Genomic DNA, 24,427 nt, shown 5'->3' with positions numbered 1-24,427 from the left:
AGAAATTATATGAAAAATACATTTAGGTTTCATGTTATTAAAATAATATGATGTATGCAATTTATATCTTTTTAAATAAAAAAAATCAAATTTAATATATAAATTCATTTATTTTATTTTTTTAGTTTTGATTAGAGAGGCGGGAAGGTGAGATTGTTGAATTTCAGCAACGAGAGAAAAAGTTATTATTCATTTTATTTTTAGCTAGGATAATAAGTTTTTTTGATAACCACAAGTGTTATAATGGATGTTTGGAGCTTAAATATTACATGAAAAAATATATCTGAGTCGAGAAATTCAAAGCTAAATTGATTTGATTTTAAATTTTTAGATTATTTTTTAGATGTTTGAAGCTAATGAAATATTTTGTGAGTATTATAAAGATGATGATATAGTGTTTTTAGATTGAAATAACTTAAAAATTGATTTTTTCATTAAAAAACTTGTTACTTGATTTTTTTAGCTACCACTATTATGCTCAAAATTTAGGATAGTACATTACACGTTATCTGCCTTGCTTGCCTATTTTTTTAAAAAAAATATGATTGACGAGTTGCTCTCCCCATAAAATAAAAACCAGGCCTGCATGTTAGAGCTTGAAGGCCTCCTAGTGCTACTGGCTCTTCATTATAATTGCCCATATATGTTGGGTTATAAGCCCGCGAGTCCGGGTTCTTTTCTGTTCGAATTATTAGTTGGACGAGTTAAATTACAATAATTGAGCTATTTTTTTCACATTGTTTATTTTTATTGTTAATTTTTTTTTTGGATATAAATTATTTTATGATGGTGTTGTGCATGTTTATTTTTTCAAAATTTTAATTTTTTTTTATATAAATTATTTTATGATGGTGTTGTGCATATTTTTTTTTAAAAGATTATTATGATTTGTTTATCATCTTTTTTATATATTTTGTATACAATAATTTTATTTTTAAAATATAAAATATTTTATTTTTAGATAATATTTATGGTATGTGCAGCATTGTGTATTATTTTTAGTTTTTATTTTATTTAATCAATTTAATATGTGTTTATTTTTAACATTACTTGATCTAATAAAAAATAATTTTAATAAAAAAAATCTAGTAAGCACAACTAGATAAAATATTTTATTTTGTAAGATTAAATATTTTAATTTATACTTGTTTTTTTTGTTATTTTATTTTATTTTTAGATATCGTTAATATTTTTTTATTAACTCATATAGTTTTTAATTTATTTAATTACAAGCATTTATGAACCTTTTAATTTACATTTAAGATTATTTTATATGCAAAAATACATAAATATATATATATATATATATTTATTTATTTATTTTTGTTAAAAAAACTTCTAGCTTGTGCTGCAGAACGCGGTTTAAATGGCCAATCAATGCTATTTTCTGTATCTGAGTCGTTCTTTTTTTAAACAAAATTTGCTGTATTGAAGCCTCGCTCTTTCCTTGAACGAGCAAGTTATTTTTAGGTGCTCCATTTCAAGGGAATTGTAAACTTAGCTGCTGTTTGGCTTTGCCATTTCAAGTTTTTCTGTTTTCTTTTTCTTAAAATATAATAAATTTCCTTTGCAAAAAATATAATTTCATTGGCACTGGTACATTACCATTACTATCTCTACAAGATTCAAATAAAGCAATAAAGTTGAAAATTGAATACAAGCAAATAAAAATAGACTCAATAACTAAAACAACGATTACTGAAGTTTCGAGTAACATCTCGTTCATTCCGATTTAAGGATTCTATAAATAATTTTTTGAGTTTTTCTTTCCTTTTATACACGGCAGAGCAAGAAAAAAAATTACAAGAATTTTTCTAAAAAAGTTAAAATTTCAAGAAAAGAGCTAGAAAAAACATTTTCTTGTTGGACCCCTCCCCTCCTCTATTTTCAATAATAGCATTTCTTTTTTAAAAAAATTTATAGTTATAAAAGATATACATTATACCATTATTTTTTTTTGTATTTCATTTATCAACATAATCACATCTTATAAAATATATCATGATTGTATTTTTTTTCAAGATTAATGATATATATTTAAATATATGGTAAAATATTTTTTTTATAGATTAAAATTTAAAATTATTGATTTAATGACTAATTATTAAGGAAAGAAGCAATTCTTAAATGAGTAATAATTCTTATTTTCTTGCATGCAGAGATTACCCCAGAAGAAAGATGGGAACAACCTTATCCAGCCTACCAAACACCTCTTTTGCTTTTAAAGAGGGTATAAATGCAGTAAGGATAGGGTAACCTTTACTCCACTTATCATGGAGCTGACAACCAGGCTCCATGGATAAAAAATAATCAAGAGTGCAATCAGATACGAGGCCACTTTCCAACAGAACGATTCGATAACATTACCACCTGTAATCTTAACACATTTATAAATTTATTATTATGCACATCACAAATTCTTGAACAAACTTGTCGATACAATTTTTTTAAAAAAAAACTTTAAAGATTGGTGCAAAAATCCAAAGAAAACCATGAAATCTAGATGATACAAATCTACATTTATAAGTATTCATCTAAATTTGTAAGCATTCAGTAGTGTTTGGAACAGTAATAAATATTATTTATTTTAAAATATGAATAGGAGGATAACAAATCTAAATTCATAGAAAGTCACCCTCTGCGCACCTCTCAAATCACTTCCGCACACAGAATATGAGAAGTCACGTTCCGCTCACCTCTACTCCGTATTTTTCTCTCTGAAAAACAGGCACTGTCATAAGAGGAAATGGTAAAGAAGGCCGATTTTCCTTAAGGTCAACCTATCCGCTTGTGTTAAGTCACACCATGGATTACACAACCACAACTCAAAAGCCAATAATATTCACCTCTACTTTTAGTTGCGTTTCGTCCAATCAAAAGAGTGCCTAATTGCAGTGTAGATGACGGTGGCTTTTAAAACTGCCATGGCAACCTCCAACATCCTTAGGAAACCACAACATCCGGCATTGCTCCTTACGCCACAGTAGATCGGATCCATGTAGTCTACCCGAGTTAATTTGGGTCGAGACTTTGTTACTGTAAATTTATTCCCAGTAAGTCATGAGACCAGCACGCTAGTCTGTTGCACACCAGCTACAAGCCGAGAACCAGCAATCTTGCTGAACATATTATCTTTATGCATATATCCATCTGAAGGGAAACAGCGTATAGATGGAGACTATAGCTCAAAAGAAGAAAACAAGAGAAATTTTTTATAAATGTACACTAAAACTTGCGATTTATATTAAGAATCAACTTTACAAGATATTCTAAATTTTCTGTCAAACTCCAAGAAAAGTATAGAGGTGTTGTCCTTTGTTCGCAATGTTTTTGCCTCGCTCAACAAAAAATTTGCAACCTTCTCCGAAATATTTCCTTCTTCTTTGAAATATCTTTCCTTTGCCTGCGTCGATAAAAAATGCAAAGTGTCACTAGAATATCATGGAAAGAAAATTTTCCACAAAACCGCATTCGAATGATAAGATGGAAGGATAAGGCTAACCTGCGTGACAAGCTGGGCGGCCTTCTTAAGACTGATGACATCCCAAAAGCCATCACTGCAATTTTTTAAGAATCCAGATTCACACTTTCAATAAATCTATCTATAGAAAAAATTTATATAGACAACAAAATTTTTTGGCTCCAATATTTCCATGAGAATCAAGACTTGCCCAAGAAAAGGATGCAATGTTCTGAGAGTTGCATTAAGTGTGATGATTTTCAATAACTTGAAATATCGAAATAGTATCAGGAAAATTGGTTAAATAAATCACAAACTAGAAAAGACAATAACAATGTTATCTATTTTTAAAATCACCTTGCCAATAGTGCAAAAGCACCACTTTCTTGATTAATATGTATGGCTTCACTTATATAAGGCTCTGAACTGAAGCGGGGTTCCTGCTGTTTCAGAAATTTGTCACCAAGCATTCGAGCAAGGTTCAAACCTGAATAGGGAAGAACAAGGGTGGGTTATTATCTACACGTTGATATGAAACATGTCATAAAATGTCACTGTTAACTTACCATAAAGCCGTGTTTCCCCATCTCTCAATGGTACTCCAGTTTCATTAAGTCGAAGTCTTTCAGAGTAACTACTTACTCTGTGATCTTCTGTCATCTTAATCTGCTTCCCATCAACACTGAAAATAAGGTATTAAAGATACAGCAACGAGAGCAAAAAGTCAAAGTTTTTTCATTTTATAACTAAAAATCCAAAACTTTTAGTATGTTCTAAATATGACTAGTGTAGCCTCATATTAACAGCTGCCAATATGTTATAAGGGCAGTCCCTTTCAAAAGGAGAATACTCAGTGTCAGAGTTGAAGAATTTAATGATACTCCTAAAAAGCATTGCAACTAAAGATTATGATGACTGTTTTAAACAAGGATCACTATTTGATAGCTTATCTACTGAGAATTGAGTCAAAACATTCCATTATTGTACAGATTTATGATATAATAGAAGCATTCTACAGTTTTTTGGGTTTTTTATTTGTCAGCAGTCGTTACAAAATGAGAATTTTGAAACATACTTCATAAAGCAAGCTGAGTCTCCAACATTTGCACATTGTGCAAATAAATTTTCATTGCTATCGGCCCAAACCAGAAGCACTGTTGCAGCACAACCCTGCAGGAAATTGATCACTGTAATATGCAAAATGATGATCTTGAGTTTTTGCAACACAAAAATTGTTCAAAAGTAGGTAGTATAATCATTTTCACTGAGGTGATGGTAAACGATCTACAATATCACCACTCTTTGTTAACTTGAATCTGGTAACAATATAGTGAACACTAGAAAATCAACAAGCTAACAAGAGTTGAATCCACTTAAGTGTGATATTGCTCTGAATTCAATCAACCACGCTTTCCAAATACAAGAATAAAGAGCAGACAATGCCTTCTTATATAAATTAGTAACATAATCAGTTCTATCTCCCTTTTGTTTCTATTAGAAAATGTGTGCGAGACAATTAACACAAAGGACCTGAGGTGCTTCATAGATTCAAGCTATCTTGAAAAAACTATCCTAGTAATGACTTCTCAACAATCCACAAAATCACCCATGTTCTAACCAGTAGCTTGTTCATTTAAGAGCTAAAACAGCATATATTGCCCATATATGACATTCCACAACACAGGTATATGACAACAGAAAACCAGTTACGGTTGCATATTTACGCAACTATGAATGTGTTAGAAGTTGCAGTTGAATTCTACAACTGCTCTCTTGCAGCAGGTAATAAACCAAGATACAGCAAGAGGAACAATGATTAATATTTAGACATACTATACTGCTAACCCACAATTTTCTCCCAAAACAACTTTCCATAAAATCATAAAGAAGCAAATATAAAATGGTAATTGTAGCCCAGTGCTTACCAACTTGTCATACACTAGCCTAAGATTAGTCTTACTTCATTTAGCTACATGGACACCTCCATAGAAGTAGTGGCAATTCAAGAAACTATCCAAAGCAACAAATCAAACTTGGCCATTGACGAACAAACTAAGGTGGGTGTTTGAAAATCCAGAAACCCGCTAGCCTGTATCATGAAGGCAGCATGCTATAATTCAAGTCCTAATGGGGTAAATTTACAGTGCAAGAAAACTTGTTTCTACCTTCCTCAACCATCCCAAAAAAATTTGGGTGCAAACAAGGAAAGCTTTTCATTTAAGACTTGAGGAAATCACAAACAGTCATTGGCAACAAACAAAACAAGAAAAGCCAGGGGAAAAACCTCGTAATAGTTATTCATATTAGCTTCAGTTTGATAAAATGCAACTCTAAGAACATCTGAGGCATCACATTGCGATAAAACCCTCTCCCTTATAAGAGAATCTGATAGAATACTGGCAACCTTCTCAGGAAGCATTCTGGAGAAAAAAATGACAAGGCAATTACTAAATTACCAAAAAGGCATGGTAAGCAGCCAATTCATCACGTAAATGCAGAAGCAGGGGATAAAATAGGCAATGATAACAAATATTGGTACCAAGAGTCATGAATCAGGGAGAACAAGGAGAAAGAAAATCACAAGATATTAGACGCAATAGAAAAGTGGCTTCTTTTAGAGCATAATCCTTAAAAAAGTCATCATCAAATGACAATCTGAACCAGCCAACTTCTTGGACAAGAACAACAAATAAAGCGTGCAAGGTGGTTTGCTATTGTTGTTAGAGGTGGTAATAGAAAAATGATCTTGGTTTGATCTGCATCAAGGCAACACATCAATACTGAAATATGAATACTAACTTGCTAGCAGATTTTGCAGCAGCTACTCCACCATGTCCATCACAAATACCAAACACTCCAAACTGCAAGTAGGAATTTAGATCGCTTAGCTTTTATGACAAATAAATTTACATCCCTTCTTAAAAAGAGAAAAAAAGAAGAAGAAATCAATGGATAAGAAAACCTGGGGAATGCCAGGAAGGGGCCACTGATAATAGCACACATCTTCCATGGCAAGCTTCTTTCCTCCTCGGCGAAAAGCCATGGGATCTGATGCTATACCTATGCCAAAGGGTGTCTGACTCTCAGATTTAGATGTCACATGGACCTGACAGAGAGAAAATATCTTCATAGTTCAAAAGGTATATGCAACGAGAATTGTATTTTTGACACACAAAAAGAGGCTATTTATCTTTGTGGTTCCTCAAGTTTTTAGGTCCAAATCACATCCATCACCAGAAACGAGATCATGAAAAAAAATAAATGAAGCAGCCACCACCATCTATATAGCAACGAAGCAGTGGGGACTATGGAAACAGATTGTTGAAGTTCTCATGTGACTTCATGGATGCTTTGTTTTGGAAACTCCATGATAGTTGAGTGATAGCACAATCTAATGGTTGGATTGTAGTCGGGGCTATGGAAAGAGTATGTAAATTTTGGAATTTCATTTTCTTCTTACTCAGAGAAGTTTTAGAATTCCAATAGCAAGATTTTTAAATCCCACACAGCAAAGTTATGGTGTCTCAAGAAATCACAAAGGGCATAAATGAAATGAATTCATGATTGTAGAACACGATTCAGCTATTCATGGACAATTAAATTTAACTGCCAAATCTGCACTGTAGCACAGATGCTTAAATGCTAAAAAACAACTTGATTAAACAAGCAGCTTGGCTTACATGAACATTTGAGGTTGTGCCAAGCGTTATTATATCTCCACTTGAAAGCTCAACAGGGTCACCCCGATGTCTACTTCCAGAATCAGGATGGCTAATCAGCTGAGAATTCAAAAATGTTCCATTGAGGCTACCCATGTCTACCAACTCCCATTTATTTTTCTGAAACCCAAAAAGAAGTCTGTGATAAGCAGAGTGCCACATGCACAATCAAGTGGAATAGTTATCAAGAAGTTACATCTGCGTTCCAGTTGATCATCGCGTGCTTCCCTGACACCTCTGAATCCTTCAATAACAAGTCACTGGAAACCCTTCCAAGGGTCAGTGGAAGCCTCGAAGCACTTGTTGGCTGTACAGAGCAACGGAGTCCACAAGAAGGACCGGAGATGACTTCCAGAGAGAGACAACTTCCTGCACTTCTAACAGAAAAATATGATAAAAAGTTTTTCACATTTGGAAAAATAAAGGAACATACCAAGAAGTGCCCTCTTTCCCATAAGTGAAAGGCAAAAATTACTTTGATCAGCGATGGCCTTAGGCGCTAAGTCTTGAAGTAAATCATTTTTCAAATCAGATTTCAAGTTCGGTTTCTGATCTTCCTGTCTAACATGTGTTTTCACTTCAGCTAAGCGCTCTGTCAATGAAAGGAACCTGAGGGTTTGGCCAACTGAAAGATCCTCTATCGGCTCTGAATTTAAAACAACACTATCACCTGAGGTAAGTAGAGAATAAAAATGAATGTCCTCAAAGAGGAAAAGAGAAATTAACTAATTGTATGAATAAATATAGGGGAATAAGAATCAAACCATAACATATACCTTCATTCAATTGGAGAGATGCGGAAGGAAGCCTCTGTTTATATACAAGGTCATGCATTCGAGGTGAATGCAAGAGCCCTTCATTTTGACCACATGCTCCCTCTAGATCACTACTTCTAGTTGATTCATTGCTTTGGCCCTGGGCATTTGCATCATCCAAGACAAGGGGCCTCTCTAAGTCACCAACCTAAAAAATGGAGATGTTACAGGGCATGAGCAGAGCCAATCAGAAAGTTATAGTATGCAGATTTTAGTATCGGTGCAAATGTATACATATGTCACCAGCCTTAGTGAATCGATGCTGTGTGCATAGAAATTAACGTATGGAATAATAGTAGTGCAAATTTCCCAATATTTAGTATTTGTGGCAAGCACAGGACAGGGACAAGATAAATGTGATACTTCTATGATATTTAGAAGGATTATAAGTAAAGAAGATTTCAAGGAGTGCCTCGTTAAATATAGATTCAATACAGGTATAATACAGGTATGATTACCTTATAAAAGCAGTTTAATTAACCACTTGAGCATTTTATTAAAAAAAAATGAGGTAAAAATCTAAAACTCCACTTCATATTCCATCAGTTAAAGTGAAATGCAAAACAAGCGTATATTTGCATTTTTATGTAAATATTTGAGACCTTAATGATTATAATCCTTCTTTTCCACAAAGAGCACCTCCAGACAAGCAAAAAAAAAAGAAGCTTCCATTGCTAAAATTAAGAAGCTCGTTCACAAAATACAATATGTAAGTAACACCGATCTGGAATCAATAAAAAATCCCATTTATTTAAGCAGTATTTAAAACCCTCGTCTGAAAAATAGAGGAAAATGTTCGTGAAAAATAAATGCTTGCTAGTTGCTATATCCGCTGCCCGAGACACAATCAACTAGCTGATAGGACAGTGGACGTATTGCTCAAACCATCAAATGACCAAATCCTCCTCAAACTAACGGACAAACTTAAAATAAATGAGTATAAACAAGAAGGCGCAAGTCCCAGTGTCAATCAAACCCCTAATTCTTAAAAAGAGCATGATGGAACCAAATATTAGCCACCATTAATTCTAATTTCCCACCCACCCAGGCAAACAAGATCAATCCACAAGAAGTAAAAAATAAACCTCGACAAAGCTAAAACCCTCCGCTCTGGTTCTAGTTTTGAGCTAAATTCCTTAAAAAAATGATCTAACAATACACGAAAGTAAGGTCGAATCGGCCGTTACAAAATCCCTACGATTTCTCACCAACCAAACCGAGCATCACAATTATGGTACCTAAGCAAACGAAGAAGCTAAGAAATAGAATTAGATTATTGTTGCAGTTGCTGCTGTTGTCGTACCTTAAGCGCCCGAGAAGGGGAAGAGAGGGAGGAGAAGAAGCGCCATGGTTTACAGGCGAGGAGGATAAGGAGAAGGATCAGAAGCAGCATAAGGAGGAGGAGAAGGACACCGACAATGCTCCCTTGTAATATCATCGCCATGCTCGTGCCTTTCTCTCTCTTGTCTCTCTAGACAAGATTAGAGATGGGACTCCTGATTTGCGAGAACCTCGCTTTGAAATGGTCGTCCCACTTTGCATTTCTCTCACGCTCTCCCCCTTCTAGTTTTAATTTTATTCTTGATTTATTGCTTATGATATTTCTTTTTAACCTATAATGTTTTTATTCAATAATTAAGGACATTTCTCTGATTAACTTGCGTGTTAATTAAGATTAAGTTTCTCTTGGGATTATTTTAAAGACACGACCTAACAGTCAAACTAATGTATTAAAAAAATTGGTAATTTTTTAAAATATTAATCTCGAAATTTGAATCATAAATTACAAAAAAGAGTATAGCTCCTTGATCACATGCTAACATGGAATGTAATCTAGAAAGATTTTCTCCCTGCCCTCTAATATACATGTAATCACATACTATATAGTATTATTATTTACGAATTATGGAGTATAGTCCAAGGAGGTTATTTTTAAAAAAATGTAGAAGAAATGGAACGAGTTGTTAAAAAAAAGTGTAGCTTAATTTTTCATATTGTCATTTATAATAACTTGCTGCGATTCAAACAAAAGGCAAGGAAGGATAAATTTTGTTGCATGATTTAAGGTTCGCTGTACTTGAAATGATATTAAGAAATTTCCTGTGAATATGTCAGTAACATTGAAAGTGGTTTGCTTAATACTTGAAACAAAAGGTTAGAAGTTATGTGAAACAAGCCTCATGAGTTAATGCATGAGTTGATGAATTAGTAAATATTTTTCGAAGCAATATTCTTTCACTCGTGTGAAAATTGATTTCCGTAGTTGCCGTTAATACTAGTTTACTTGCATGCGAGTAAAATTACTTTTTTAATAAAAAAAAATATATAATTTTTTAATTATTATTATTAAATATTTTACTTAATTTAAAAATTTTTGATCCACTTATTTGTTTAAGAGCTGATAAGATATAGTCCATTTATTTGGTCTAAAGCAGCTGATCTCACCTGTAAAAAAAAATTAAAAATAAATTTAACTGAAAAAATCTTATAATTATAATTATTGTTTAGTCTAAATTTAAAATTAATTTATATAAAAATTATTTTGATATGATTCAGTTGACTCAATCACATTAAAAATAATTTAAATAACTAGTAAAAAATAGTTAAGAACAAAATTAACAATTCAATATAAAAAAATCAACTTGATTATTTGTTTAAATTAAATTTAAAATTAAATTGTATACAAAATAATCTAAAGTTAAAATTGAATTGCATAGTTGCCTCCATAATCTAAATGAATGTAAAAAATAAAAAATAAAGAACGAAATTAAAAAAAGTTGAAATTAAAAGGAAAAAAAAGAGAGAAACCAGATTGAAATTAAAAAAAAAAAAAAAAAAAAAGAAAGAAAGAAAGAAGAAGCGTGTCATTGAAGCTCCATTAACTTTCCAGGTTTTTTCCAGCAGCGGAGGGCAATCATAATTATGTGAGAGAAAAACATTGCTTTTAAGGTGTGAGTTATTGATTTTGTTTTGGTCTTGTGCATGATGGATTTGGATTCGATATGTAGCTATATATTACTAGGTTTCCTTTACAAAACTGAAAGTTTAGAAGTGGGTCCGTGTAATGCAACCGCATGAAGGGGTGGGTAGGATATTCTCCAACTTTTTGTTTTTGTCTGGCACGGCCAACTGCCACTGCTTCGGGCTTGCAAGATGGGCAGGTTGTGGGCCTCCCTCAACTCCCTCAACTGGCAACTTCTTGCAAGTCGTTCAACCTTTCCCGCAATTACATTTTTACGTGTGGTAGAAGTGTTTTGAAACGTGTTCGGCATTAAAAAAATAAATAAATTAATATTTTTTTAGTTTTTGATAGTTTGGATGTATTGATATTAAAAAAACATAAATATATTTTAATATATTTTTAAGTAAAAAGTACTTTTAAAATATATTCTGCATCACTAAACACACGCTGAAAAGTTTCAATGTAACATGAATCCATTTCCCCTCACGCAGAGCCAAATTCAGTTTGTTTTGCCCCTGCGAAACTTCAAAACGGCAGCGGGAAGAGAAGAACTTGGGCTCGTGGACTGATTTTGAGCTTACTGGGCCTGAATGGATCGGTACTATTAAAAAGTAACCTCTTGTGGGCCGCCAACTTCCCAGTATGAATCTCGAGACGCGAGCGAGTGCATCATGCTCGCTTTTACTCGTCCCCTCGATGTTCCTGTATCTATGTGCATATAATGCCTTTGCTTATAAGAGAATTACTTATGATATTCTTGTAAATGCAAAGAAAAGAGCAACATGCCAGATGTATGTAATAATTACTAATTAACTCATAATTAGAGAATGATAATTGGAAGCCAGATGAGTGGAAATAAGGTTTTCTTAAATTTGTCATACCAAAAAGGTTTTTGTGCGTAAATGTCCAGATCTACTCGTTCCCTTCGGCTCAGTCATGACGTCTCTCAACGCGGGGCATGAATAGTTGACTGCCAGGCTGTGTAGTCTCTACTGCATGGAGAGGCACGGAGAGACTATTTATCAGTAGGACAATACGAGACTACGGAAATTGAAAAGGTTCGGGTATTTGATTTTAAAAAAACACCACACTACAAAAAAAGAGGAGATAATCTATAAAATCATTGGATTAGATATTACTAGGGTTATAAAGATCTTTTTGTTTGTTTTTTTCTCCTTTTATAATTTATATCATTTTCAAAGAAATTGGATGCAAGAGGTTTTTAAAGAAAATTACTTTTCTTTGATTTTTTCTATTTAAATTAGAAAATTAAATGGTATGCTTGATATTTTTTCCCCTAATTTTCTTAAGTCTTTTATTACTTTTCTTTTTTAAAATTTTCTAATTTATTTTGATTGATTTTCTAGTTTTATCTCTTTTCCTATTTTTTATTAATTTTCCTTGTTCCGCTTTTATATACTTTGATAATGTGACCCATTGGATTTTAGTAGTTCAACTATGGAAAGTACATTGGTATTTTAAACATTTTTTTTTAAAAAGAAGTCAATGGAGATGTGCTCTGATTGCTTTTTTGGTTGAAAAACATTATGGCAATTTTTTTATTTTAAATTTTTTAGATATTTTTAAATTTTTTAATATATTGATATAAAAAATAAATTTGTAAAAATAAAAATTATTATTTTATTATATTTTTAAAAAATATTTTTAAAAAATAATCACTTGATTGAAGAACACAACTTCTCATTAGTTATATATTTCATTTACGTGGTTTTTTAAAAATTATATAATATTTGAGAATGTGTTTGTAATTTTATTTTTAAATTATTTTAATTTATTAATATTAAAAATAAATTTTTTAAATAAAAAATATTATTATAATATATTTTTAAATAAAAATATTTTAAATCATAATTACTACCGTACAAGTACTTTCTAAAAACATACGGGCTCAATGATGGATAAGCCCATAGGGGCTCATTGATGGATAAGCCCACGCAAGATGGTATAATTTTGTAATTGCAAAAACTAACAGGGGATAAACATAATTATCAAACGTTAGAGGGTAAATTATATAACATATTTATTTGCAGACTCCCCCGGCTTCGAAGTCAAAAAAATCAAAACCAGCGGTTCTGCGCGCGGCTACTGCGGCATCCTCACAAAGATTTAGCTTTAACTTCCAGCGGGATCTTTCACCTTCCTTGCTGCCATTGATGCTGTTCTGATCACCGTGGTCGTCACTTAGCTTCCCTGTGTTATTGTGAGTGATTTGTCTCTCGTTTTTATTCATTAATGCTGCTATTATCGGTAATTGAAGAGCATTATTAAATGCTGATGATTTGTTATTATAATTTGGAATTTAATTGTTAAATTCATCTAGTAATTTGACGTGAAAATGTAATTTGAATTTCAATATGTAGATTTGGATTTGTATATTGTAAATTTGTTAAAAAGAAAAAAATTAGAGTAAAGAATGTTGAAATCCCTAAATTATGAGTTGATATGAAGTAGTCTCAAAACTGTCTCTTTTTTTCCTTGTAATTAACTGATCGTGTTTGTTCATTCTTGAGCTGAACATGTGTTCTGAAAAACAATGTGATTGCAAGTGATACATTGTTGTTATCTCTTAGATACTGAATTGATTGAAACATATGGCTGTTATTTTACTAAAATATTTGACAATTCAAGGAGTCAAAATCATAATTTTTAAAATGTAAAGGACCCATGAGAGCTCGATCTGTAGCTGAGAGGTTTCCTGCCCTTTTCTGCCTGAATATATCTCTTAATTCAGTTTGGTCATTTATTCATACCTTAGAGACTGATTTTCAGTTAATATGTTGCCATATCATTAGAAACCTATAAGTGGCAGGTATAAATAATTATGGTTCACTTTGATGATTGATGGGTTTTTAGTCATTTAAGGATGGATGGTAGACGTGGAGTGATTTTGAGAACAAATCTCTCTGATAATTGACGAGGATCTGAGCCATGGATGTGGAATTTTGAAGCTTGGGGCTCTTGCATCATTTTTGGAAAGAATACGAATTAAATAAGGTGATAAATATTTCATTTTTGCTTGCATGCATGATACTTTAGAATTGCAAGATGATAGAGAGGGTTTGAATCTGCGACGAGCTACGTGGAGTATTCATTTCTTGTACCATTTTTGGGACAACCATCTAGATCAATCATATATTAAGATTTTACTTCTGCTCATTTACGCTATATTGTGTACTTGTTTTGAAGAGTTATCTATCGAAGTCAGAAACTGCAAGAGGAATGTGTTTGGAGATATATAGTTAGTGACATTTCTTGAGTCCTTTTCATTTTGTTGGATCCAATGGTTGGATTCCAAACAGAAAGTAAATTTCCAATCTCTTGATACCTCTCATCTTTATTTGAGTGACTTTAGTTGGCACCCTCTAGGAATGGTTGAGAATTTAAGACATCCTTATTAGCGCCCTTAATAATTGGCATGTGATACTATCAGTCTGGCCATGATGTCGCATTAATGTGTGCCAAGAATGATTTGCGTTTTGTATTCTGCACGATGTTCCTTAAATTGCATCTCCTTGTTTTTAGATGATGGGCTTACCACTATAACGGTCTTGATTATAGTGTGTTATTTGCAAGTGGATCTTTTGAGAACATAAATATTGAACCCGCCAAAATCACTGACAAGAGCTTCATGGTGTTGAATTCATAGTTTTGAGTTTGATAATTTGGTTAAAAGCAGGTCGTCCTAGAGATAGATATTTGAATTAACTTGTGCACTTTAATTTCTATTTTACCAGTTTATTTGTTATTTTTAATTTCCAACTGGGGAACTGTATTTGATGTTCCTTGTATGGTTGCTTTGGAAAACATTACTTTTAAAAGCTTTTTTTAAGCAACACTACCCTGTAATAATGTTTGGTACCTGGTTGGTGGAATGCAATTTGTTGATTCAGTTTTTTCTTTGATTTTGTACTTTTTTTACTCTTGAAAAGTATATTAATAAATGGACTGTTTATAATTTCCACAAATATCTAAAGTGGATGCTTTTACCAAATTTTATGTGACTGTGTTCTACATTTGATTGCTTTGACCTGGAAATTCCTATTTTATATCAGATCTGTAATAAATACGTTGCTTCTGTTTCCAATTCCTCTTTTTCGATAAGTTGAAACTGTATTTCAATAGTGATGTAAATAGTTATTACTTTAAAATTAACTATTAACATATTTATAACAGCTTGCAGGCTAAAATCAGAAACTCTCTGTATCAGTCTTCTAGAGCATGAAATAATAGATTGCCCATTATATTAATAGTTAATTGTCAGAGCAACAGGATTGCATCGATACTAATCATGCATGCCAGTTGAGATCAGACTCATATGTCTAGTCACTGTGTGCTAACCTATCCTTCAAGTGCGCCATTTACATGTTGCTTCTAAAGGTCTTTCATGGGCTCTATGCAGAAAGTGCTTTGGCAATAACATGACCATTAGTTGCATTGCATGTTTGCATGGATTACGTAGGCATTCCTTGTGTATCGTTTCCAGTGTTCTTTGGGAAGTTAAAATAAAAATTAATGCAACAAAGTATGTAGTGAAAGGGAAAGGTGGCACTAACATGGTAAAAAAGGCAGGCAGAGTGATTTGTTTACATGCTAGTGTAATGTGAGCCATGAACTGGCCTTGTCTTTCTTAACAAAGTCTTCACTAAATATGCATCATGGGAAAAAATCAAGGGGCCAACTTTTGGCGGGACATGACGTCTTCTAAGTTAAAGATTCTCCATTACTTGATATAAAATCAAACAAATTTTGATGGATTCTGATGCAAATTTCAGTATCTCTTTCTCTATCTCCAAGTCAAAATGGGCCTAGGCGCTAAAATAAAATCAAAGAAACGCAGATGGGTTCTGGAGCAAAATTAATGCGCTGCGCTCTCACTCTCTCTGTCGCACACAACTATTATTAGTCACAGATAAGGAATCCTTGTACTAGGAAAGGCTCGAAAAGGATGCTCGTTTAGAGCTACCAAAGGTTACTAAACTGAATAGGACCCTAAACTTCTATTAAAGTTCTGGGAAGCGATATGGAGGCACGAATATCTGCACAGATGAGATATTCTTGCACACTCTCTTTTCAATTCATAGCAATCTTCAGTTTTATTCTATTTTATTTTATTTCAATTCTATTATTTTGGAGATTAGGGATGCATTGAATATGGCCGTAGTTCTTAGAAAACCACACCATATTGGTTCAAATTTTTGACCTAGAACAGCTCCTCAATTGTTCATTATCGATTATTTATGTTATCATCATTTCTTTCTTTGACGAGTAGACATGTAATACAAAAAAATTGATAATATCAAATGTGGTTTTTTTGACCTGTAACTTATACGCTGAATCCTGTAAAATTTGTGAAACATGTGATCATATTGTCGGTGATGGATTAACATGTTATATCCTATTTAATATATTTTCTAAAGGGATCATGAGGGTGATAATCCAATCTTTCTAGGTTTAGTCAAGTGTTAAACTCAAGCATATAGAAGTTTAGTAAGCTATCAAATCTATTATATTTGAGTTTAGTGCTTGCATATGCAGGTATGATGAGTTGCTAGGTTCATTTTGAGCGTCTAATTTAAATACATTTGACTCTAAAAATCTTAGGCTCCGCGTTTGGATTAAGAGATATTTTATCCTTTAACATGCCAACGATATGTTTTTTTTGATAAATTGGATATATTGATAATTTACTTTTTTGATGAGTTATAAATATTTTTTTCTTTAGCTCCTCTTTTGCATAAAGAGAAAGGTGGACTATAAATAAGAGGATCTCCTTTCTGGAAGGAGAGCTTAATTGAGATCACATTCTCAATTTCTAACATATAGTTTTCCTTTTTCTTAAAATAATATGTATTTAAGTTTTGTAAAGTCTTTAAATTCATTAAAAAAAATATTTTGCAAGTATCAGAAATTAAACGCTAAGATAAAAAGAATATATTAGATTATTAAAACTAAAGAATTAGCCGATATTCCAAAATAACAAGCTTTACCTTCTTGGACGTTGTGGAGCATCATAAGTGGGAAAGAAAATAAAAAAGGAGGAGGAGACATGTATACAACCTGACCAAGTCCGCGTCCGCGTGAAAAATGGCCATATGCTCTTCTAAGTACAAAGAAACTAGAAAACATGAAGGAAAATGGAAGATTAGAAAATAGACAGTTAATCAAACGTATACCACAGCTTGGCATATGCTTTTCTATGCATATCCTTCTACTCCATTATTGATTAGCTAAGTTGGGAAGGTAATAATCATAAATATCTAATTTAGAAGGGATGCAAAGTATAATAATGATCCTATCAGTTATTTCTTTTGTGTTCTGTTCTCCGTACACGGTCATTCAAGGAATGCTCGTACTCGTAGGTTGTGTTTTTCCCATTTTGTGACTTTCTTAGATTCATTAACCAAAATATTGAAACAAAAAAGGAAGTACATAACCATTTATGTAGAATACAAGTAGAAAAAAGAAAGAATGTACTTGATCGTGCTTTATTAACATGCACGTTAAATGAAAGAAAATCTGCCTGGTTCAAGCATGTGTGGTCACAGAAAGGCAACATGTTAAAGCGTACCGTACAGTTACATGTGATGCAAGGTTCACTGATGCCATTTGCTCGCTTTTTTTACCGTAAATGGTTTGATGAGTCCTCCCCTGATTTCCAAACTTGGAGGTCTCACCCACAAGCTCAAGTGGCAAAGAGCCCTAGCAGCAACTTTTGGGGAGGCCAACGGGGCCTTGGGGTTACTTTAATGCAGTCGGCTAGGTCATTTTTGTTGTCTGTCCACATGGATCAGGGTTCAGAGAGAAAAGCATAGTAGGGTTCATAGGTTAGCATGTAGTAGACAATGAAAAGGTGCCTCAGTGGGGGATCCTTTATATCTTTTTCAAAGGATTGCATTGCATAAGCAGTCCGTACGACTTGTGATAGCTGGGCAAAATATGAATTAATTATGAAGGGAATACATGTTAACATAAATCACCTTTGGGAAAGGCAGTATTTGTGTATTTGAAAATGTTTTTTAAAATGTGTTTCAACCATAAATGTTTTTTAGATTTTTGAAAGATGTTAAGATAAATCCTTAAAAAGCAATAATTTAATGAATTTCATCTGCTTCGTATAATCAACCCGACACACTTTAAATCACATCGCAAGTTAAAGCTAAACGCAAACTTAAATTCTCTGAATCTTAATTGGTTGCAATTTACAGTGCACAAAATGATGGCCGTGGTTGAATAAATGGCAATTTATCATGCAAGTGGGGTCTCACCGTCACAAAGCCTCTCTTTAAATTCATGGTGGAGTATGGAGGTCTTGATTCGGCCAGGCCGGTTGCTCTAACTCTACTGCCCCTCTTCTTGTTTTCTTTTTCCCGTACATGAAACAGAATTATTGATCCACGAAGCACGGATTCTCAATGCTAATCAAACCAAGCATTGATTTTGTTAAAGGTGAAAATATTATTGTCTTCATTTTGCTGTCGGGCATGATTTTGTTACTAGTTCTGCTGGTCTAAATCAGGGAAAGTTGAGGATTTTGATCAATTTTACATATCTGGTCGGCATGAATCATGAGCGTTTATGTAATTTGACACTTTAGCTTCAAATCTCAAAGGGTTTGTGCTGATGTTTTCTTCTGCTTCTATTCACCGAGAATGCAATCAACTTAGGTTTTGACCCTCAAGACATGAATCACCATCTATAAAAGAAAGGATAGTGTAGTTTCTGTCCTGATAAAATACATTCTAAGAAGACGAAAAAAAGGACGGGAAAACCAATCGCCATCACAGTATCAAGAAATATTTGAGAGAATCCTTTGTTTCGTAGCTTTTTTTGTCGGCTTTCTTTTGGAAGGAAATAAAAGGGAATAGAAAAGCAGGTAATTTTTTGGAGTCATTGTTACTTCGCATCATGTTCGTAGTGAACTTATATACTTGAGTGGTATCATCACACAAACAAGAAGGATAGAGGTCTTAAATCTGAGTCTCATTGCATAATCATACAAACAAATCCTAAAAAACCCATTTACAAGTCAAACCAACGATTAGTTCCTCGTCTTTAAACTTCAAAGACCCCCACCTTCTCCCTCCTACACACCCACCACTTTTTTACTTCTCTCTTCTCTTTTTCAGTGTGGCAAATCATTAAGATTTGTTATATTTCAAGTGGCCTCAAAAGCCCCCTCCCCACCTCTGCCCACTGTACCTCCTGGCGCCTTTTGGAGACTACAAATTCACACCCCACGCCCCAGTTATCCCTCATGTTCAGTCTCCTCTCCTCTCCTCTCTTTCTCTTCGCAAACAAGAATCTCTAAACCCCAGATACTAAACTCTCCTGTCTTTGCTCAGCCTCCATTTATTCTTGGCGGGTCTCCTGCAACTTCTTGTTTCGTATCTGCGATAAAACTCGTATAGCTAGCTTATGCAATGGCAACTATGGTCTGCCAGGGTTTGCAGTCTTGCCTCGAGTCCCCTATTGTCGAGTCAAGAACACTAAGACTTAGATTATCTTCACCAAATCCTAACTTCTCCCAACCCCTTGAACTGGCCTTAAAGTCTTTTTTGTTAGATTCTGACACCAAAGAAGTCAGTGACAAATCCCACTACGAGGAAACTAGCCACAAAAGTAGCTTCCTTCATGATAAGCACACATCTGCAAAACCTGATTTGGGTGGCTGGAGCTTCCTCCAAGTTCTATCCACCAGTCCTGAAGGTCCCAAAGAATCAATGGAGAAAGAAAATATCTACGCCCACCCTCTATTCAATCGTTCCTCTTCAGTGCTTAGTGAAAAGAGCCTGGAATTATGTACGGAGAGTTTAGGTAGCGAAAGTGGAAGTGATATCATTGAAAGCAGCATTTTCTCACTGTCTTCATCAGACTCAAGAGTAGGAGATTCTCCAGCAAGGGAGCAACAGAAATCGCATCGACTTTTGGGAGCTAAGAAAGCGAATTCTCGTAGTTTTCCACCTCCATTGACAACGATGCGTGGATCAAAATCTCTACAAGTTAGGCCCCACCGCGAAGATGGAAGGTTGATAATCAGAGCCGTCGAGGCTCCATCAAGACACACTTGCTTACATGCTGAAAGAAAGGATGGCCGCCTTCGATTAAGCTTTGTCAAAGATTCCTCTTCTGTTCTTGACTTAATAGGCGTAGCCTCCACTGAAGAAAATAAAGGCAATAACAAAGAAGATGAGATTGAAAATGACATGGATTATGATGTAGATGACTTTGATGTTGGGGAGGGAAATGTTGCGTCCTCTGAAGAAGAGGTGGGAGGTAATGATTCGGACATTGATACTGAACCTGGAACGGAGGAGTTTCAAAGACCAAGGAGGTGCAAAGAAGGCGAAGTAGAGAACAAAGGATTGTTAAACTGGGAGCCTTTTTGGGTGGCTACATTATAAATTTTTTATCTTGGATCTCTTAATTATAATAGTCAGATTCTCAATTTTTAGTTTGTCCCTTCCCCCTTTTGTTCCCTCACCTTTTGCGAATGGAAGCTTTTTTCTTTTCTTTTCTTTTCTTCTCATGAGTTAACCTGTTAACATGGTTCTAGCAGGTAGTTATTATCGCCACTCCAAGATGATTTTTGTGTTTAATTCTCAGCGCAGAAAGCAAGTTTGAGAGGAGAAAATTACTCTTTCTCTGTACGAGCATGGCGAAGACAGAGAGATTAATAACCATGTAAACTTAACGCTACCATGATGAAGCATAGAATTAAAATGCATACAAGGAGCATGTTTCCTACTGTCACAATGGGTTACAAGTGCTCCATCCAGGAAGGAAGTCAGTCAACTTTCTATGGTTGAATCATCGAAACATTAATTTTTTTTTCCATGTGCATGCTGTATCACCCATGTACTATGGTCGCATAAATGGCTGCTCCATCTTCTATTTAGATGTTATTTGTTGTTATTTTTTAAAGTATTATTTTTAAAAGATATGTTAAATTAATATTATTTATTTTTAAAAAATTATTTTTGATATTAGCATATTAAAATAATTTAAAAATAAAATAAAAATTAATATTTTAAAAATACAAAATCAAACCAAAATTTAATATTATTTTTCCCACCGAAACACTTTACCACCGAAGTGGCATTGTACTGTCCCCTTCAATGACTTTATGACAACATGGAGAAGAAAAGCAACAGCAACTCATAATATATATTTTTTTAAAAATTAACACATTTATATTTTATTAACCTCGTCGGTAAAGATATATTTCCTTGTTAATTCTAATATAGATATAATTAATTTACTCATGGCGCAAACTCTGCGGGTTGTTAAAAAAATTGAAAGTAAAAAAAAACAAAATATGGGTTAGGGAATTATTTGATTTTATTATTTAATTTGACCTTGCTATTTAATTTGACACCTTCATTTCTGGACCTGCATTTTAAATTAAATCCGGTATACTCAGTTTGAAGAATCAAAAAAATAACTTTGATTGGTTTGATTTAAAAATAAATAAATCAAAATAATATTTTTTTTTAAATATTAAAATAATAATATATTAAATTAATTCAAGCTTTACAGTTTAATTTTTTAAATTTATAACTGAACTCTTCTATATTAAATAAATATTTTATTATTAAAATGTATTTTTATTCTGATATGAGTTAGTTAATTTAACTAGTATTTGACAAGTCTAAATACTATATAAATAAATTAGTAAAAACTAACTTAAAAAATTCAAGATAATATTATTTTTTTAATATTAAAATAAGAAGGTATTAAATCTACTTAAATTTCATGACTTTACCTATGACATTGGGATTTATACTTCACTTAGTTTAGTAATTCTGTTTTTTTCTTTAACTTTTTCTTTTAAAAAAAAAGTTAATTATATTATCTTTTAAGTGCTGTTAGTAATGAAATGAGTTAGCTCAGGCCATGGCATTAGGGTGGAGGGGACAAAGGTGTCAATGAACCGCAAAGCTCTCTGATCATGAACTAATTAACTGGAATTAACGATTAGAGAATTCAGTGATTGGTTCCCAACGGAGAACGGCAGCAGCAGGTGAGCATCAGGAGTTCTGTTCCATCTTCCGACATCATCAACCCATGCTGTTATTAGACGGCGTCCTTATCCCCTTCGGAGATGAATAACGATCAGCAATCCGTGTCTGTGTGGTACAGCGTCAATCCGTACGTTATAACCCTCTGACAAGATCTTCACATAAAACCAAAGAAAGTAAGCCCCTGTAAGTCTTGCCTGCATCACAAGTTGCATGAATGAAAGTGAAAACACAGCGGCTTTGTACTACACGGCCACGGGGTAGCAAAAAGATAAAGTGCAGGCTGGGGGAGTTTTTTCTTTTTTTAAAAAAAAAAAAATAACAACACAATTGGTCAAAATATTTTTTTCTAAATTTCAAAATGTTAATGATTTTTCTATGCAATTAAAAAAATAATAAAGAACTATTCTATTCATAGTAACCCAACCTTTCAAAACAAATAATAATAATAATAATAATAATAATCAAAAGTCACGTTATTGGTAATAATATGAAGATATATATTTTACCATACCTTGAAGTCACCGTGACCTTGTTACTGAACTTCAAGTAAAATGCTGATTTCAAGCAAAATCTCACATAGTTTTCCATATCAAGATCAATTACTGAAACATGAGAGTAATTCACTTAGTTCTACATGGGATCATGATCTTGCATTTGCATCCTTTCCACAATTGCATGTCGGGGGATGATGTCTGCTCTAAAAAAAATTAATCACACTCTAATGATCATCCCATATTTAATTTTTTTTAGAATTAAAATAAAAAATAATGGTAAGATAATACGAGAATTAACGTGGTTAAATATATTATAGGGTAATTATAATATCAACACGTTTATTGTTTCAGAGTATTGTGCAAAAATATCCCTATCATCATATATAAAAACAAACAAGTACGATAAAAGATCAGATGATTCTCTTTGTGGTGCTTATGTACGCTGAAGTAAATAAGGAATATGGACCTGAATTTAACACGTCCTATTCTCATTTTCCAAAACCTCACCGTTTAATGAATCACAGTTTTAAAAGAAAAGAAAAGAAAAACATATTCGGAAAGAATAAAGCAAGGTATCACAAAAGAGAGTCCACAAGTTGATGCTTAATAATTCAGCTGCTAAATACTTCGTAATATTATTCTTAGAATTATATTATATAAACAAAAATCTCATATAAAAGTTCTTATACAAGTGACAATTTATTTATTTTTTAAATGGAAGGCTGTTATTTAAAATTCACGATTTAATTATATGTTTTATCATTTACAAGTTGGCATATCAAATTTCATAGAAATTTTTAATGAAAATCTAAATTATTCTCAAGTTATTTTCAATTATTAATGATCTAATTTAGAATTATTGTCAAAGTGACACTTCATTATTATTATTATTATTATTATTATTATTATTATTATTATTATAGTTGTTGTTGAGTCCCATGTAATATAATTTTTCTTGTACCTTGAGTCATGTTTACAAAAAAATAAAAATTTAAATTGGTCATTTTTTGTGTGATGTTTTTATGTTAAATTAAAAAAAGAAAATTAAACATCTTTAAGATAGTGAACAATCATATGTTGTTCAAAAAAAAAAAAATTGTTTAACGTTATGTTTTAATCTTTTCTTCAAGAAAATCTTATGCATGCAGGTTTATATCTAACGAGATGGTTAGCTCGTGTATTGCTGTGAACTTATAAAATAAATATATTTAATGGTATTATAATTGTGAATTAGCGCTAAATAAATAATAAAAACTAAAGATATGATAAAGCCAATATTTCATGATGGAAAAAAAAAATATGCTGGTGATAAAAAACTTAGAGACTGAACAAAATAATTTGTAGCAATCCACAATGTTTTATAAGAAAAGATACAGTACTTTTACCATATGATCTAGCTTTTCTATTAATAAAAAGTAAAAAAATTTACAAAGCTAAATTCTCTATTAACTTAATATTAAAAAATGCCAACAAAGATAATTTTGGAAGGAAGAAAGCCTACGAGGAAAAACATTGTAACAATTAAAAATGTTTTGTAAGAAAAACTACAGTGCTTTCTTCAATAAAATTGACAAAGATAACTTGAAAAAACTATTTAGAGAAATATTGTAACAATTCACAGTGTTCTGTGAGAAAAGCTATAATGCTTTTTCCATACGATTTAGCTTTACTGTAATTATAATTATTAACCAACTCAATATTAAAAAAAATACAAAGATAATTTTGGAAAAAAATCATACAGGAAAACACTGCAATAATTCACGGAGTTTCAAAGAAAAAAATTACAAAACTAAATTTCCAATAAGCTCAATACTAAAAAAATTCAAATCAACAGAGATAATTTTAGAAAAAAATAAAAAAACACAAAAAAGAGAAAAAACCATGTTGAAAATACTATAGTAATTCATGGTGTTTTATTATGAAAACAACAATGCT

The 24,427-nt window shown here is 32.6% G+C and overlaps 2 protein-coding genes and 1 long non-coding RNA gene across 6 annotated transcripts; 2 read left to right on the top strand and 1 right to left on the bottom strand.

Moving 5' to 3' along the window:
- Nucleotides 1-3,116: 3,116 nt before the first annotated feature.
- On the bottom strand, nucleotides 3,117-9,567 carry LOC105126774 (protein phosphatase 2C 70-like). Of its 3 annotated transcripts, none has more exons than XM_011027747.1 (13): nucleotides 9,298-9,567; nucleotides 7,956-8,142; nucleotides 7,613-7,849; nucleotides 7,376-7,548; nucleotides 7,141-7,299; nucleotides 6,423-6,566; nucleotides 6,260-6,321; nucleotides 5,745-5,880; nucleotides 4,536-4,630; nucleotides 4,027-4,142; nucleotides 3,818-3,947; nucleotides 3,503-3,557; nucleotides 3,117-3,403 (listed from the first exon to the last, which is right to left on the bottom strand). In XM_011027747.1, exons 1-13 carry the CDS (start codon nucleotides 9,436-9,438, stop codon nucleotides 3,245-3,247), a joined length of 1,794 nt encoding a protein of 597 aa, XP_011026049.1. In that variant the 5' UTR covers nucleotides 9,439-9,567; the 3' UTR covers nucleotides 3,117-3,244. The 3 variants fall into 3 exon arrangements, with proteins under 3 accessions (XP_011026049.1, XP_011026067.1, XP_011026057.1); XM_011027765.1 differs by having other exon boundaries at nucleotides 7,655-7,849; XM_011027755.1 differs by having other exon boundaries at nucleotides 7,613-7,825.
- A 3,430-nt stretch (nucleotides 9,568-12,997) lies between these two features.
- Nucleotides 12,998-16,088, top strand: LOC105126791 (uncharacterized). 2 transcript variants are annotated; one of them, XR_842489.1, is made up of 2 exons: nucleotides 12,998-13,177; nucleotides 13,852-16,088. It is a non-coding gene; the product is annotated as an uncharacterized LOC105126791 (long non-coding RNA). The 2 variants fall into 2 exon arrangements; XR_842487.1 differs by having other exon boundaries at nucleotides 13,831-16,088.
- A 3,043-nt stretch (nucleotides 16,089-19,131) lies between these two features.
- Nucleotides 19,132-20,491, top strand: LOC105126767 (protein FANTASTIC FOUR 3-like). The gene has a single exon (XM_011027738.1). It carries the CDS (start codon nucleotides 19,398-19,400, stop codon nucleotides 20,376-20,378), a length of 981 nt encoding a protein of 326 aa, XP_011026040.1. The 5' UTR covers nucleotides 19,132-19,397; the 3' UTR covers nucleotides 20,379-20,491.
- The last annotated feature ends 3,936 nt before the right edge of the window (nucleotides 20,492-24,427 follow it).

This window comes from Populus euphratica, unplaced genomic scaffold (genome assembly GCF_000495115.2).
Source record: "Populus euphratica unplaced genomic scaffold, PopEup_1.0 scaffold1.1, whole genome shotgun sequence".
NCBI classification, from domain to species: domain Eukaryota; kingdom Viridiplantae; phylum Streptophyta; class Magnoliopsida; order Malpighiales; family Salicaceae; genus Populus; species Populus euphratica.
Note: the sequence above shows the minus strand (reverse complement) of the source record. Positions and strands in the feature narration are given on the sequence as shown.

Excerpts from the sequence above, each read along its gene's own strand:
- LOC105126774 (XM_011027747.1), bottom strand. The coding sequence starts at position 9,438 with ATGGCGATGATATTACAAGGGAGCATTGTCGGTGTCCTTCTCCTCCTC. Across the intron at positions 7,850-7,955 it reads ATCTCTCCAATTGAATGAAG|GTGATAGTGTTGTTTTAAAT; the intron begins GTATATGTTATG and ends TACTTACCTCAG. Across the intron at positions 7,300-7,375 it reads TGATCAACTGGAACGCAGAT|AAAAATAAATGGGAGTTGGT; the intron begins GTAACTTCTTGA and ends TTTGGGTTTCAG.
- LOC105126767 (XM_011027738.1), top strand. The coding sequence starts at position 19,398 with ATGGCAACTATGGTCTGCCAGGGTTTGCAGTCTTGCCTCGAGTCCCCT.